Source organism: Clinocottus analis, unplaced genomic scaffold, assembly GCF_023055335.1.
Source record: "Clinocottus analis isolate CAN_PGR_092001 unplaced genomic scaffold, fCliAna1.0.p SCAF_5, whole genome shotgun sequence".
In the NCBI taxonomy this organism is placed as follows: domain Eukaryota; kingdom Metazoa; phylum Chordata; class Actinopteri; order Perciformes; family Cottidae; genus Clinocottus; species Clinocottus analis.
In genome coordinates, this window is record NW_027176207.1 from 838628 (window position 1) to 854357 (window position 15730).

Below are 15730 nucleotides of genomic sequence, written 5' to 3' on the forward strand. Positions count from 1 at the left end.
TAGGGAATCGAACCCCGCGTTGGTGAATGAAAGCACAGATGCTCGGGGGCCGTCACATCCTTCAGTGTGCCGTCAGAACTCGACAACACACCGAGGAGAAAATCTTACATGCGGCATCTTTAAGTATGATATGATCAATGAGTCCGCATGACCAGTCACGAGCTGTGACCACCCCAATATGAGGTTTGATAGCACCATATTTGTCTTTTAAATCTCTTAATGGTTAATAAGAGCGTCTAAGCCGTAGATCAAGCATATCATGGATAAAACCATAGGTCTCATACTCATACATACATGCAACTAAATACATTGCATGTGTATACAAAGACATATATGTAAAAGAGCATGGTCAATTTGGTTTTGCAGCAGAAGAATTCAGGTTGTGCTGTGTTGTTGGACCAGGAAACGATCGCCTCGCCGCTCCTCCGTCGAGCGCTTCACGCAGCGCGAGCGAAGCCGCCCGCCCGCGGGTTTTAAACATTTAGGGGGAACGACACCACAGCGCCCGACATTGTTTTTAAGAGAATGTGTTTATGTGGGGCTTTCAAAAATGAAAGAATTGAGGACCAGCAGCTGGGTAAGACGTGAAGGAGACGCAGGCGTACGGGAGCCCCCGTCTGTCTGCGAGGGGGTTAGCGTTCCAGTGACGAAGACGACATCTGAGGCCCTTTCCTACACTGTGGTGTGACGATGGGAGAGGGGAGGGCAAACCACGGGACGGAGGAGCAGCCGGAGCGTCGCCCACCGGCCCATCTCTTACTAGATCACTGGTTTAAGGCAACACAACTTAAATCGGGGTCATTTCGGGTTACTGTGGATGGAGTGCCAAAAGCCCTTGACGTTTTTTGCATAAAGAAAAATAACCTGTCAGTTAGTAAAGGCTGGTACGAAGAAAGATGCAACCAGAACCTCTCAGACCTTTTCAGGGAGTGGAACTACAGCCGAACCCAAAGCAGGCGGATCGCGGTGATCCTCGACAGTTCACACACTCTGGAAAGTGAATCCAACGTGTCTGTGTGTGTGTGTGTGTGTGTGTGTGTGTGAGTGTGTGAGTCACAACAAGTGATCGTCAGATGAGAAATGGCTTCTTGAGTCCTAACAAAGCCCTGGCTTTTATCTGTAGACTTTAACGGCGAGCCGCCGGCCCCGCTCAGAGGATCCCCTCCAGCTCACTGGCTCACTCGCCCTCCTGCCAAACAGCTGACACAACAGGCTTACAGGTCTAAACGCCGTGGACACACAGATCAACGGGTATCTCTCTGAACAGCAGAGCGTGGTGCGGCTTCAACAACTAAATATCAACTCGCGCTTCAGCGTCTGACGAGCGCAGTGGCATGCATCTCTAAAACCACAGACGTGTTCATTACATGCCTCTCTTTGAGCGCTTCACACTTTGTGAAATAGTGACAAATGGTTATCTATAATCTGACGGCGTGACGGGCGACGAACCCGCCGGGTGAGACGGGTGTTCAGCGACGCCGGCTGGTGAGAGTTTGCGTTCAGAGGTTCAAGACCTTACACACTACAGGGGACCAACTAAGTGGTGCCCGATGCAAAACACTTCAAGCCAAACAACAGATGACTCTTACAAAGTGTGGGATAAAAAGAGAATATGGCTTTAAGGAGCTGGAGCACGGCCCTGTCGAGTGACTCGCTGTCGGTAAACTCAGAAACCGACATACAGTCAAAGGAAAGCTTTTTTGCTCATGCAAATTGTGTTTTCTTTCTCTTCCAGGGACCTGCAGCTGCTCAGACACTGTTTTAGAATAAGAAATGCCCTGCCAAGAAGTGATTATCCTCAGACAACATGGCTTCCTCCACACATGACCTTACATTTTAAAACGTTAAACAAAGAATCAGAAGAGGGGCTCGTGGCTGAAAGCCAGACAAACTCAGACGGGTGTGAACGGGTCCACCACGAAACACAACAAATACTAAAGGAGGGCATCTTCAAAACGGTCTCTGTGGGGAATCTTTTGGTAAAATCCAATTTCTAATTCACTCGACTGGTTTCCATCTTCTGGCATACCAACATCTATATCCACACAGAAATACACACACGCTCAAACAACACACACTACCAGCAAAGGGCATCACAATCCTACCATCTAGACTTTGGAGTATACAGATCCCGATATATAGTTCCAACTACAACACTACAAGAGTTTACAAAGCTCAACAGTCAATCAGTATTTTTTTGTGTTAGTTTTTTTGAGAGGAGTCAGAATAGACGACACAGCCTTTGAGAACTGCAGTTGCTTTGCTACATGTCTGGATACTAAGTTAAACAAAAGGAAGAAACTACATTTTTCTTTTTTAGATAATGTAAAATTGTAGCAAAGCCTAAACAATAGAAGCGCGAGACTAATCCACCGAAAACAGACTTCCTTCCATCCACAGAATCAAACACCGGATTAGGTTTGCTGAAAAGAATCTAATAGTTGTTTGATTTTCAAAGTATTATTGGATAGGGGGGTTTATAGATATTGGTATACATATGCTGCAAAAACTTAACCACAGGCGAAGAAACGAGATGTGGATTTCTCGCCGTTATCAAATGATGTTTCGTTGCCACCCGTTGCCATGTCAACGTCTGGGAGACGGCCGGCATGGCAACGGAAACTATCATCATAAAATGGTACAGTAGTAGAAATAGCTAGACCAGGAGGGGGCGGGCTCTCCTGGGAAAAGGTCCGCGGAGAGGTCCAGTGATTGGTCATGCGGCTCGCTGTCAGGAATAATGGTTGTAGGGCGGTAGCGGGTGCCCGATGCCGTTCTGGTAGTGATGGTGCTGGCGGTGGGCGATGTACTCTGCGTAACCCATTGTCATCTTCTCGCTACGGTACCTGGGGAGGAGACGAGATGTGTTGGTGACGGCTGGCTGACCGGCATGAGAGCAGAGCTGGGATCAGCCAACACACAGGACGCGCTGAGGCCCCGCCCCCCAGACCGGCCACTACTGATATCTCTGAGCGTTAGTTTCTTCTTCTTCTGCATGTGTTCAGCACTGCCGGTCTCACATTGAACAGTCCCTTTTTAAAAAGAATCAAGCTGATGCAGCACGAGCATTCTGCTTGCTTGTCAAACTACATTACCCATAATGCAACTGCACCGTACACGGTGCATTTGGAGATGTGGGTGAGTTAGTCTAGCGGGCTGCAGAACTCTGGTGAGCTCAAGTGACATCACTTAAGGCAATTTAACGGCTGCCTCTGGAGCCATAAAAAGCCTTAAGTTGCTTAACATTTAAAAGACTTTGATGTGTAAAGTCTATAGTTTAAAGAGCGGAGGATATAATATATATACATACAGCTTTATATTCAGTGCTGCTGCCCGGTAGAGCTCTTCCATACACACTGCTATGCATCTCCCAGTGACTTTTAGGACACATTTTAGTACCTTTGTGGAAAGCAGAGTACGTGAGACACACAGCAGCGAGCCTGAGGGTAACACAACGCGTACATCTTACCTGGTTAACTTAATGGTCTTCCTGAAGTCGTTTGTGATGGGAGCTTTGTAACCTCCCTTTCGTAGTAAGGAATCTATGGTTTGAATGTGGTCCCAACCTTTATAACAAACACAATGAAAGAGTTTAGTATCTTTACACGTGCTGTCTTTGTAAAAAGCAGATTGAACTGTGAGGACACCAGCAGCTCACCTTGCTCCTTTGCAACCTCTGGTAGGTAGGTGGCGGTGCGCTTTGATCCTTTTTCATTGAAAAACTCTATCCTAATACCGTGAACACCCACCTGCGATTCAAGAGGAAACAACGCAGTCTTAAACCCACGCACCGATTTGTCAAACAAAGTCAAAGGTGTAAAAAACAAAACAAGCTTCAATTCAAGATAGACGACTGGTTTTTGTGTGTGGGTCACAAAAAATTAACCTTAAATAAAATGTGGAGGAGCTGCCGTGTATTAAATGCAGAGAGACCTTTTTTTTTTTTACAAACCATGTCTTACCTCCCAGTCAAGGTAATCACCGACGTCTTCAAAGTTGGTGAGAAGAGACACTGAGCAGAAGAGGCGAGGCAGCTCATCCCTTGTCATCGGGGGGAAGCGGCTGTCTTTAAGGGCACTGACACAAACACACACACACACAGGAAGCACAACAACAGCAGCGTTACAACAAAGGTCCAACGGTTTGAACACGCAATGCACTCAGAACTTTTCGTCTTTGTTTTATTACTGGAAGGTGTCCAGCGTGTTACGATGGATCAGCGATGTCTTTTCTCCGCTGTATATTGAACCTGTGCACGCAGAGCAGCGTGTTCAGAGCGTGGACTCTGTAATGTGTGAAGACGCTCTCCTCTCGTTCAAGAGACGTGAACATCAGTGAGTGGATTCATCATTTACTGCACCAGCCGGGTGAAGCACCAACGTTCAACCCGCCGTGTCACTGTGCTGGTCTGGACTTCCCAAATACAACTACACAATACTTTTTATTATCACAGCTTTATGCTTTTTAAATTAAAATAAATACAAATATTTACATCAGTCCATACATTACAGTTATACAATTCATTTGTGTAACTCTCCATCTGATCACATGAGTGAAGGTCATCGAGACTTCTTTGTTTTTGCCATTTTCTATATCTCATCAGTGTTGACAGATTGTGTGTCCAGCATACTGTAACAGCAGTTTGTCTGTTAAAGAACGTGCTGACCCATATACAGTAACCTGCATCCATTGGTCTAAATAAATGTACGTCAAAGGAAGACTGTTAAAGGAAAAACCTACTTAAAAAGACTAATAACTTTTGAATATGTTTTTGAAGCCCCAGGACCTGAGATCAATGGAGATACTCGCTCCACACAGCGAGCTACATGAATGAAACAGAACAAAAGTAAAAATACTATAAGAAACAGAAATTGTGAGGTTTCTTTGCACTCATGCACAGGCAAACTATCAGTTCTGGGTTATTTACTAATAATAATACTATTACTATACTAATTTGCTTGTTGTTAAACTTCACTTTTACACTATAGCAGCAATTGGTCCACAGCTTTGAAACACAGAAAAGTGACTGTGTGGTTGCTTACCTGGTAAGGGTGTACTCCCTGAGTCCTGAGTGCAGATTCATGGCAGAAAATGTACCTATACAACCCCTCAACCGCTTGTCTCTGCCTATTTTCCATGTGACAAACAGCGGGCTGAAAAACAAGAAGGGACCATGTTTAAGCAGTTGAACTTTTAATAAAGTGCACATCCTGTGTACAATCTTGTAGGAAACTAAAGTCAGTTAGTCGCACGTATCGGTTCATTCTGATGCAATACGTCACATCGGGGAGGAAATGCACGATTGCTTTCTACACCGTGATCGCTCAGCTTTAACCAAAGACTGCAGGCGTTTGTTCATTGCATTTGGCCATCTGTCCACCATGACTTGATAACCTTTAGTAGTAGACGATAATAAAAAACCCAATAAATGATGCATCACAGCACCCAACTGTTCCCCAGCAGAGAATACGATGATAACAGTTTAAAGGCGTCTTGTTTGGGTTTAGTAATGTTCATTGCATGCATGTCTGGTGGAGCAAAAGCAGTTTTACCCTTTATAACACTCTCCTGCTTCACAGCACCCGACAGTGTCTTTTTATGTTTGTGTTCTTCCTGCCACTAAACTACAATGATTGTGTATTTTGTGATGTGTTGTCAAGATGCTTCAGATCCAGCGTGACCCCGACATGCTCAACAGTAAACGCAAGATCTCATTTTGATCTTCACTGCGAAAAGTTAATCCCACTGATTTACCGTCACATGCCCATCCAAGGTCTTTTTCTCTGACGCCAAGTAATGCCTGGTTGACACTACGCGACTTCAGCCCTGATTTTACCCTCGCCGACAGTTTTTGGAGCTGCGGGACAAAAGCCCCAGATCAGAGGCAGCCTGCCTTCACTGGGCACTCGCACATTACGTGTGAAGTGTTGCTCGCCGGTGCATCACAGACTCCATCCACACATCCAGCATGATAAATATCTGAATGTCTGTCTCGGAGCCCCAGCCAATGAGACCAATACACATGAAGCATGTTTTACATGCGCAATGCGGACCAAAGTCGCTGCCTGATCTCCACATGGATAACTACGCTACGCCTGTGTTACTTATGGCATACGATTTCACGAAAAATGTAGTTTGGAAACCTTATCTGGGATTCCAGATGGAGGGGCTGGTTGTGTGTGACCTTGTCGCTGGTCACAATGACTTCATGACAGAGCAGCTAGTTGTGCGGACAGAACCGCGATGGGACAACTTTGAAAGTCATGTCGTGTGAACTTGGCCTAGCAGACCATCGCAGCGCTCTGCTCTTCTCCCCACCACCGGTCCCATTAAAAAAGCATCAGTTAAACAGAAGATCAGCATGACACCCTCATATTTCACCACGATGACTTGCGATGCAGCTTCTTTCTTTGGGAACGGATTGTGAACTGATTATTTAACGGAAAAGTCTTTTCTTCAAAACTAAGACACACATGAAAAGTGCAGAGATATTTTTGTTACTTGTTTGAATTTTTTTATTTTCTTTCTCAACGGACCAATACGAAGCCTCTGCGTTTTGCGTGGGCGGGACTACCGACACATCTACTTGGTGACATCTTTTTCTCCCTCTGTTCCTGTATTCATGAAAATGAAACCTTAGAAAGAGAAAAGGAGAAAAAGAGGGAAGAAAGGAGCTTAAAAGTGTTTCCTTGGTGAAGACAGTTTCAATACTCCAACTGTGACACTGGCTCATTTATGTTTTGGTTTCCATTAAGTCTTGAGTTAGAACTCCTACACTGTTAAAAAAAAAGGCCTTGGAAGTCCAATTTTACAAAAAGAAACATACATGACAGTTTCTCTTTGAACACATTTTACATTTTATTTTTAGCTTCTTGACATATGAAACAACTGTTTTACAAAACCAGAATGTCAACTCAAAGATCCAGTAATTTAAAAAAAAAAAAGGTCAATTACAAATAAAGAAAAAAGTTACAGCTACATGCAGGCCATGAGTGCAAATAGTCTCATGAAAAACAATGCAATGTCTAATGGTCTCCGCTGTAGACTGTGATGTCTTACAGAGTTTCACACAGCAGGTCCTCAGATCACCTGTGCAAGGTAACTGCTGCGGCTTCATTGAACCTTTCCTGGGACATTTCTCTCTCTCCCCAGTGAGGAAAGGCTAGCGTCTTCTGGCGTCGTTAAAATGGGTGCCGAGACGCAACGATCGATGTAGAAAGAGAAGATTGCTGGTGTTCACCAATTATTTTGTAGCACAATGAACAAGATAACGTGCATTACCAAAATAGCATGTTTGCTAACTAGCTTTTAAGCTTTTGAATAGAAATCTTTAACTTTGTTTAGCATACTTACTAAAGCTACAGTAAGCTTACTTACTTAAGAAACAAAATTCAAGTAGTTTACAATATATATGTTAGCAAGCATAACATTTTATATATATATATATATATATATATATATATATATATATATATATATATATATATATATATATATATATATATATTAAGAAACAAGAGACTAAATTTGCCGTATTAAGCTATACAACCAGTCACACAAAGTATGCTAGCTAAATTAGCTGACTAGATATACCAACATACCTGCAGCAGCGCTAGCTGGCTAGCATAGTCCGTTGGTCTTCTTGAAACAAAAGGTTTTTAAATGCCGCAGCTACCGTTGCGCATATATTGAGTCCCAGCTCTCAGCGTGTACTATTTTTTAAACTTAACAACCAGTCTAAAAAACAAACCCACATTGCTCAAGGTGAAACACAATTGCTATGTGTTTAACATTATGACTTCAAATAACGTGTCTGTTTACAAGAAGCTTGAGCTCCTAAAAAGATTATGAAATGTTCTCAATTTAAGGCCCTGAATTATTTAGTGACTAACTGTGCAGGGCACTGTGTCTATGTCAACTGGTGTGGTTGTTCTGAGCATTTCAATAATTCAATCTGACAAGGCCCCCGATTGAAGGACATGTCGAGGACACCACAGATCAGAATTTGTGAGTTTCTCAAACTTATGGGAGTTTTGACAGCTGGCCGTTTGGATTTAGACCTTGGTGTCTATACGGTGACGGTAAAGGAGCAATCCATATTGTTCACACTGAAGATTGACAGAGTTCAACGAGTGCATGATCAGAATTGGTTGTGAACAAAAAACTAAAATAATTCAAGTGCATCCAGTGACGTTCTGAGACTTTTAGAAACGTTTTTCCATACGTCCCTGCTTGAAAAGAAGCATTTACATAGTTCTAACATTGGGGATGACAGGTAAAAAATACAAAAGCAAATTTACAAGTGAACATCGCAACACGTTGTTTGTTCAACAGAGGGCCATAATTATGGTAATGATCCGTTATGATCAAAAGGAGCTATTACAGCTTAACTGCAAACTATTCTTGTATTATTCAAAAAGTCAGCAGCATTAATGTTCATGAAGGCTTAATGATTGGGACCGGGCCATAAAGTAAGGGTTTCAAAGCAATTTGTAAATGAACACATCGACACTCTGAGAACACTCCAAGAAAGGAATGAGAAAATATTCGGTGGGGGCTCACATATTTTAGTGTGAACTTGTGCATGAATTTAAAGGAGGCAGCCGTGCTATGAAGCCTGAATGAATTTGCAAAAACAGTGTTGGAGATGCATTCCTCCATTACCTGACATGTTATAGTTAGTCTGGCTGACACCGAAGGTGCGGCGCCTGCAGTATGTCTGGGACTTGTCAACTCATTGTTGAATGGTTCTCATATCTGAATGTGTAAAGCCGTTTGCCTGGAATTTACTGAGGTGATTTTAAGATAAAGATGGTAGTGTGATAGTTTAAGAAGATACACATGCATAGTTAAAGGGGTCCAGTGTGTGTGTGTGTGTGTGTGTGTGTGTGTGTGTGTGTGTGTGTGTGTGTGTGTGTGTGTGTTTTACATGCTAAAGGGATGTCAACTAACATGCCTTAGTTATATAATCATTTAATGATCATTGTAACTGACAGTAACAGCAATTATAATAGTGTTACTGTAAAGCATGATTGTTGGTTATAGCACCTGCATTTACAGGGTGTATGAGGGAATTGTTGCCCATAATAGAGGATTACCTGCAAATACTCTGAGAGCCTTGGAACTGTTTACATAAATACACACTAGTCACAACCCATCATAAGCCTCGGAAATATATGAAACATTGTCCTTTCGTGTCAGCATGGTGAAGTGAAACAGTGCCTTGCTTGTTACCAGACAGTTGAAAACACAGTAAAGCAACTTTAACTGTTTTATTTGTACTAGTGCAATTCCTTCTGTCGCTTGTAATGCAAGTAAAAACGCCCGCAAAGTCATTTGCTATCGCATTACCAGGCTGTAAGGTGGGGTCAACGTGTTTCAGTGGAGGGCGCAAGAGTGCGGTTACAGGCAGGACACATACATGTATTAATTATTGGTCATAACACACACAAGAACAAAAAAATGTTTCTGTGAATGCTTGAAAACTATACGTTTCTTTGTTATATTTCAGTGTTTTTCGTCTTTTCGGTAAACCGGGGGCAAAGGGAATGCTTAGGGCTGCTTATTACTTAGCAAGAGCCTCATTTTCTTTGTTGGTTTGCGCTAAACTCGGTTCACGTTAGTGTCCCTTAACTCGACACTTTAAAAATAAGAAACACCAGCTGTTAGCCGTGCTGGTAGTATGGCCGGTTATCTGTCAGTGATGCCAGAGAGACTAGGAAGACATATTCTATTAAATTAATTAATTATCGTTACCGCAAGCCCATTGGTGCTCGGGTGCTAAGCTAATGTAGCTCGCCGCTAACAAAGCTAAGCCTAGTATGTGGCAATCCAGAGTTCATTGAGGGCAAAAGAAAAGATTAAAAATTATAACGTTAACTTTTTGATGTTTGACATCCTGGTGGTTTAAGTGGTATATCATAAAGAGCAAAACTGCTTCAGTCGAACCAAAAAATGTGATTGTTATCTTTCTCGTTCCACCCTTTCATTTAGCTTAAGTGTTAGTGGCTAGCTAGCGGAGCTAACGTTAGCGGCAAACAGGCTTAACGTCAGCTAACTGTGTTTTCTGAGTTGGACAAACAAACCGCCAAATGGCTTTTTTCGCCAAGTAACATGAGCGACGGAACCTGTTGAAGTACATCAGAGTTGTTCATGTAGGTCACATAGCATCATACTGTCATATACCATTCATTTTGACGGTGGGATAGTCCTGCTGCGGGCCAGTGCCGACAGTCTGTTCGACAGGGCCCCAAATTCCAACTTGGCCAAATAAAGCTATGATCGCGAACGATTCACATCAAATTCACTATAAGTACAATTATGTTTCGATGTGACAGTTTGTTCCCTGTACGCCGAAGCGGCACCCAGAGGCAATCCGGTCCACTGTGCCACAGCATACATTTGTTTAGAGATTACACAAGGAGCTTTGGCATGCAACAAAACAACAAAAGACCAAAATACTCACTAGGGATCGTTTGTAAACCTGGGTGTTCTCGGAGGTTGGTATCCGTACAGATGGCAATAAAGCACGTCAAAACAGAAGCAGCACATCTCCGCTGAGACGACCATTTTCCTGCCTCCACTTCCCGAGCCGGGTCCCGAGCTGAGATTCGGGGAGAGGCCGGATGAAGAGTAACCGGCCGGGGACGGGGACAGAGCGTTCGTGCCGCTGCTGCTACCACTACTACTACTACCGCTGCCGCTAACGTTACCCCCGGGTCCCCCCAGGCCGTTGGTTCTGCTCACGTTCGCCGCTGCTGCAACGGTGGCCGAGGAGCCAATCCCCAACTCCGAGCCACAATGTCCGGTTCCTGCCACCCCGCTTCCCGCCCCCACCCCGCCGGGACCCCCCGACCCAGGCGATCCCGACAGTTTCTGCTTCTTCACCCCGCAGCACCCGGCCGCCATCTTGGAACAATCTGCACCGACACACCGCTTCCGACCCATAACCGTCACCGCGGGAAGGGTGGGGGGGGGACGCCGACCAGACGTAGAAATCCCACTGCGCGGATACGTATGACGGGCAATACTCCACTTTCACTCTTTGCTTTTTTTGTCGGACGACGCAATAACCGATGTGGTGAGAAGACTGCAATGTCACCCTAGCGTTGCCTTTTACAATACGTGACTTTGCTACGCAAAATCCATAGCTGGATAAGCGTTTTTTGCTCGGGTAGTCAGCCAGGGTGTTCCAGTGGATCACCGATAACGTCAAGTCCCAGCCAAATATGCGCCCCTTTTTCCTTAACACGACACCATCCGAGACGATCGCAGTCAGTTAACCTTAAACATACAAGTTCAGGGAGCGCACAGTCGGAACAGGCCGCAGATGACAGTAGTCGGGCGGTCCAGATGTGAAGCCGGCAGCCAGTGCGCTGTCGCCCCGCCGCACGCCTCTCCGAGTGGAAGCCGGGAGCTTGAGTACGCAGCACCCATAAGCTTCAGCACAAATTGCGCACAATGTCTCGGGCAGCGTAGCTTCTCATTGCACCAGCTTGTTTGCCACTGCCTCACGAACTTCTAATTGCACAACAGGCCCAGTATGTTGGAGTCCCAGGCGCTGGGATAACGCAGAGTAAAATGGCATCTGACAATGCGGGGTTATGTGGCACAATGCAACGCGTCAGCGCCGAGCAAGTCATTTCACTAACGTTAGCCCACAGTTTGCACCTGCATGATGCCTGTTCTTGGACCTGCTTTAAAAAATAAAAAATAAAAAAATCTCAAAGCCAGCTCCGCGTCAAACGTAGCAGGGGAAGTTGTCAGTGTTGGTTTGTTTGGAGGTTGTCATCCGTTCATGGGGATACACATAGAAGAGCATTCTAGTCCGCGAGCCGTGAGAAATCCTCCGGGTTTGGCAAACCTCGCTGCGCACCCGCCTCTCAGCTGCTACCATTCGGGGAGAAGCCCGGTGATCGGTCTGTGGGCACAGGCGTCGGTGTCGTCGGCAGCACGCCGGAAGCGGATTCAGAAAGTGCGTTGCGCCCGTTCGCTACACATCCTGCGTAGCTTGTGGGGGTATCACGTTGCAATTTGGAAGAAATGTACGGTGCCGTGGAAGCTCGCGCGCTCCCGACGTCCATACGCGTGCATGAGGAGGTATCAGTATCCGCGAGCTGTTAAAGGCATGCAGGCCAGAGTGTCTGCTCGGGACTCATTCTTTAGATTATAGTCCTGTGAAGGGGATGCATGTGCATTTCAGTCAGAAGATGTATTCCTTCCTTTATAGAGTCTCTCTGGGTTCAAATACAGGTTACAGTCGAGGGCACTTTCTTTTTTTTTGTTAAATTATTCCTGTTAAAGTAATTTGTCATTTTGTTTTTTTTTTCCGGGTGGCTTTCATGGAATCTTGTACATATGAAATTGGCCTGTTTTCAGGGCCGCCGGTATAAAAGCTGGGTCTCATACACCCAGCTTTCTTGGCACCCCGACACGGTACATTAATGTGACAACTGTAATCATTCTCCAACTCCCCTCCTCCATTCTGCAGCCCTTCCTCCATCAGTTGTCTAAATGTCTGTGAATAATACACATATCAGCTGATGATGACCGCTTCCCTGACTCATGATGATGGGTAAAACATCAGACATTGAAATAGTAAAATTCCCCTGAGGGTGTGTTTACCTCCCATGCATTCAAAAACACTTATCTAAACAGTAATAGGTTTGTTTTTCAATTGATGGGACATTTGTCAGGAGAGGTATATTTGATCATAACTCATCCTTCCTCAAGGTTTATGGGCCAACTTTATTTACAGACTTTGGCAAAGCTACATACTTTAGAAAAAATATATTAAGCCAAGACAGTATGTGGTGTCCAAACAATCCTCAGTATTCAAACCTCTGAGAGTAGATGATCTCAGAGGTGCTTGTGCTTGTGCTAAATGTTAAACATCTATTCATGTTCCTTCAGTGTCCATTTGCTTTGTCCTCATTCTCACTTAATGTCAAGGACATGGTGGAGTTCATCATCTCGGCCAGAGTATGAACAGCAGCCCTCAGACTCCCATGAGCATCATGGCTGACTCAGCGTGAAGCTTCAGGCCTGTTTTAAAATGTACAGCTAATTATTGTTGGCTCATGTGGATATTGACTGAGCATCTGCCGGGTAACAGGCCTCCTACGGCAGACTAAAGTACATACTAGGCTATATTTAGTTCAAGCAACTATCATTTAGATTCAACTGTAGAGTTCAAGTACTGAGACAATAAAATGCATTTTAGCATCTGACCAGAGGCAAAAGAAAGGAGTAAAAGTGCAATGTGCTGCAATGTAGACATTCTTCTCCATGAATGACTTCTCTCATGTTACCTTTTTGTAGAAAACATGTACATCTATACAGAAAACTGATGTGATAATTGAATGGCTGATTGGGATTTACTGGTTTTAGGCAAATTGTTTTTATATATTTGTGTTGCAAATGAGGCACTTGCTCTTCCAAACAAATGACAGCAAAGCCCATTAAAATCATTGCGTCACATCTTTCCCATTTATATTCAAACGTGACGTGAAGCAATACATTATGATAGCTTCATGGTCACATTCACAGCAGTGACGTCTATTGAGTTACTGTGTTAGCTCTGATGTGGAATTTAAGCTATATGTGACTTCTAACTGATATTTCAATAAATTAAGTTTCACAACAAAATACTTAAATTCCCTAATGAGCTGATACTCCGCCGACTTAATTATTCTCGCTACTTTACATAGATTGCAGTTCTCTTATCATTCATCACATTCCCTCATGAAGCCCCATCATAGAACGTTTAGCTTAGTGGAGCGTAACGCTGGTATGTACACATGGCTTAGTGCAGCTGAGCAGAGTGCACCCTTTTTAAAACACCATGCATGCACCCATTGGATTTCAGGCATGGATGAGTGCAATGTGCTCCACCCCATGCAGAGAGTCTTTTGAAAGTACAACAGGAAAGAGGGGAGCAGGCTGTTTCCAATGGGGCACTGCTTCAAGGTCAAGGTGGCTTCACGAGCCAAACAGGCTGAGCTGAGAGCATTATTGCCATGTTAAGCTTCCTATTTAGGAAAAAGTGCCCACACGTACAATCATTTAGTGTTTATGTGGAGACAGGAGGCCGGCTTGTTCCATTCATTTGCTTTCCGTTCTATTCTTAGGAGCAGAGATAATCTGGCATGTTGCTGTTGGGCCTTGTGGTGGAATTTCCTGTTGCTGCAGGACTCGTGGTCTCTGAGTCCTGCAGCTGGCTGCTGACAGAGAGGGAGCCATACTCATGATGGAATAAAAAAAGAAATGAAAAAGAAACATGCACTACATTAATCCCCTCGGGGAAATTGTTATCTGCATTTGACCCATCCTTGGTTAAGGAGCAATGGGCTGCCTTCAGAGGCGCCCGGGGAGCAGCTAGGTGTTAAGTGTCTTGTTCAGGGACACTTCATGGGAACTGTGGAGGGACTGGGGATCAAACTGGGTACCTTGCGGTAACGGGACAATCACTCATCCCCTGAGCTACAGCCACCCCAAAACTGGATGGTCAAGAAAATATAATGTTTTACTTTCCTCCCTGTTGCACATATGGTGTGGAGGACAGAAAATTACTTATCAACATATCTCATATTTATATTTACCAACATATATCTCCACTCACTGGAGCATCAAGGCCTGCTGAAATCCCTTGTGTGTTATTATAGCCTCGGTAGTTTCAACTGCTCAGCAATGGCTGAGGAATAATCTGTCTGATGGATATTCAAGCCAGCAACATGCATCAAAAGACATTTTGACAAGAATTTGCAACATGATGCAAGACATGTCAAACAAAATGTCGCCCCCATAACCTGTCCATATACCGAGAAAAAGTGACGTTGTTGCTTGTGAACGTGGGGGGTCGGCAGCACTTGTCACAGGAGGGCTGCACGTCTGTGTTGGAGAGGATCCGCTCTATCACTGTTCTCGCAGCTCCCTGTGGTTGTGGCGACAAGGTTGATGCACATCATGGATTACATAGGACCCAAACAGTGCCGTGATGCGCCGTTATCTCGTACATGTAATAAATCCTCTGATGTGTAAGCAAACCGTGGACGAAGATTTTTTTTGTGACGCAGCATTGTGAAAATCATCTTTTGATGGATTCTCTGAAAACAACTAACGCAGCTGAAGCACACAAATGTATCACAAGCTCTGTCTTCTGCCAGTGTATTTCCTGCTATAGCTCTCTCTTTCCTGCAGAAACCCTCATCACTTTATCTGGACTCAGATGCCCCCCCTCCTCTGGCTCTCAGTGTAATGGCCTTTCTCTTTCATCCAGAACAGAGAGTCACTCCCCATTTTCCATCATCGAACTGAAAACTCATCTCATCAGGATGAATGTCATGTCACCAACTCAGCTTCCCTTCTGCCATATTTCTTATTAGCAATTACTCGAATAAAAAAACCCTCTCCTCAGCCTTTTTTCTTCTTCTTCTTCTTAACATAGCATATTATACAATTACTGAGTCACATGCTGGTGCCTGCAGCATTGTGTTGATGCTTGTTCTCTTGATTCTCTGTATCAGACCCTTATTTTGATTTGCAACAATGATTCTCTGAATTCAGCAGTGATTGGGTCAAACCAAAATTAACACAGAACTCCCTTTATTATTCATTTAGTCCACTTGATGAATAGAATGCATTTTAATCTTATCATTCTCAAGGAATCATTAATCAAATATGTGCTCTGCTCAGTGTGACAAACATTTGAATGCTGAATCATTTAAGTAAA

At 44.2% G+C, this 15730-nt stretch overlaps 1 protein-coding gene across 1 annotated transcript in view; it reads right to left on the minus strand.

The window, feature by feature from the left end:
- Positions 1-11912, minus strand: part of ammecr1 (AMMECR nuclear protein 1) — a 13905-nt gene extending 1993 nt beyond the window's left edge. The window contains exons 1-6 of the mRNA XM_068600472.1: positions 10466-11912; positions 5043-5153; positions 3963-4077; positions 3659-3749; positions 3470-3566; positions 1-2846 (exon numbers count right to left, since the gene is read on the minus strand). The exon at positions 1-2846 is cut by the window's left edge and continues 1993 nt beyond it. Coding sequence (XP_068456573.1) covers positions 2732-2846; positions 3470-3566; positions 3659-3749; positions 3963-4077; positions 5043-5153; positions 10466-10947 — 1011 coding nt within the window. The 5' untranslated portion in view covers positions 10948-11912 and the 3' untranslated portion in view covers positions 1-2731. The remainder of the gene's footprint in view (positions 2847-3469; positions 3567-3658; positions 3750-3962; positions 4078-5042; positions 5154-10465) is intronic.
- Positions 11913-15730: the final 3818 nt, after the last annotated feature.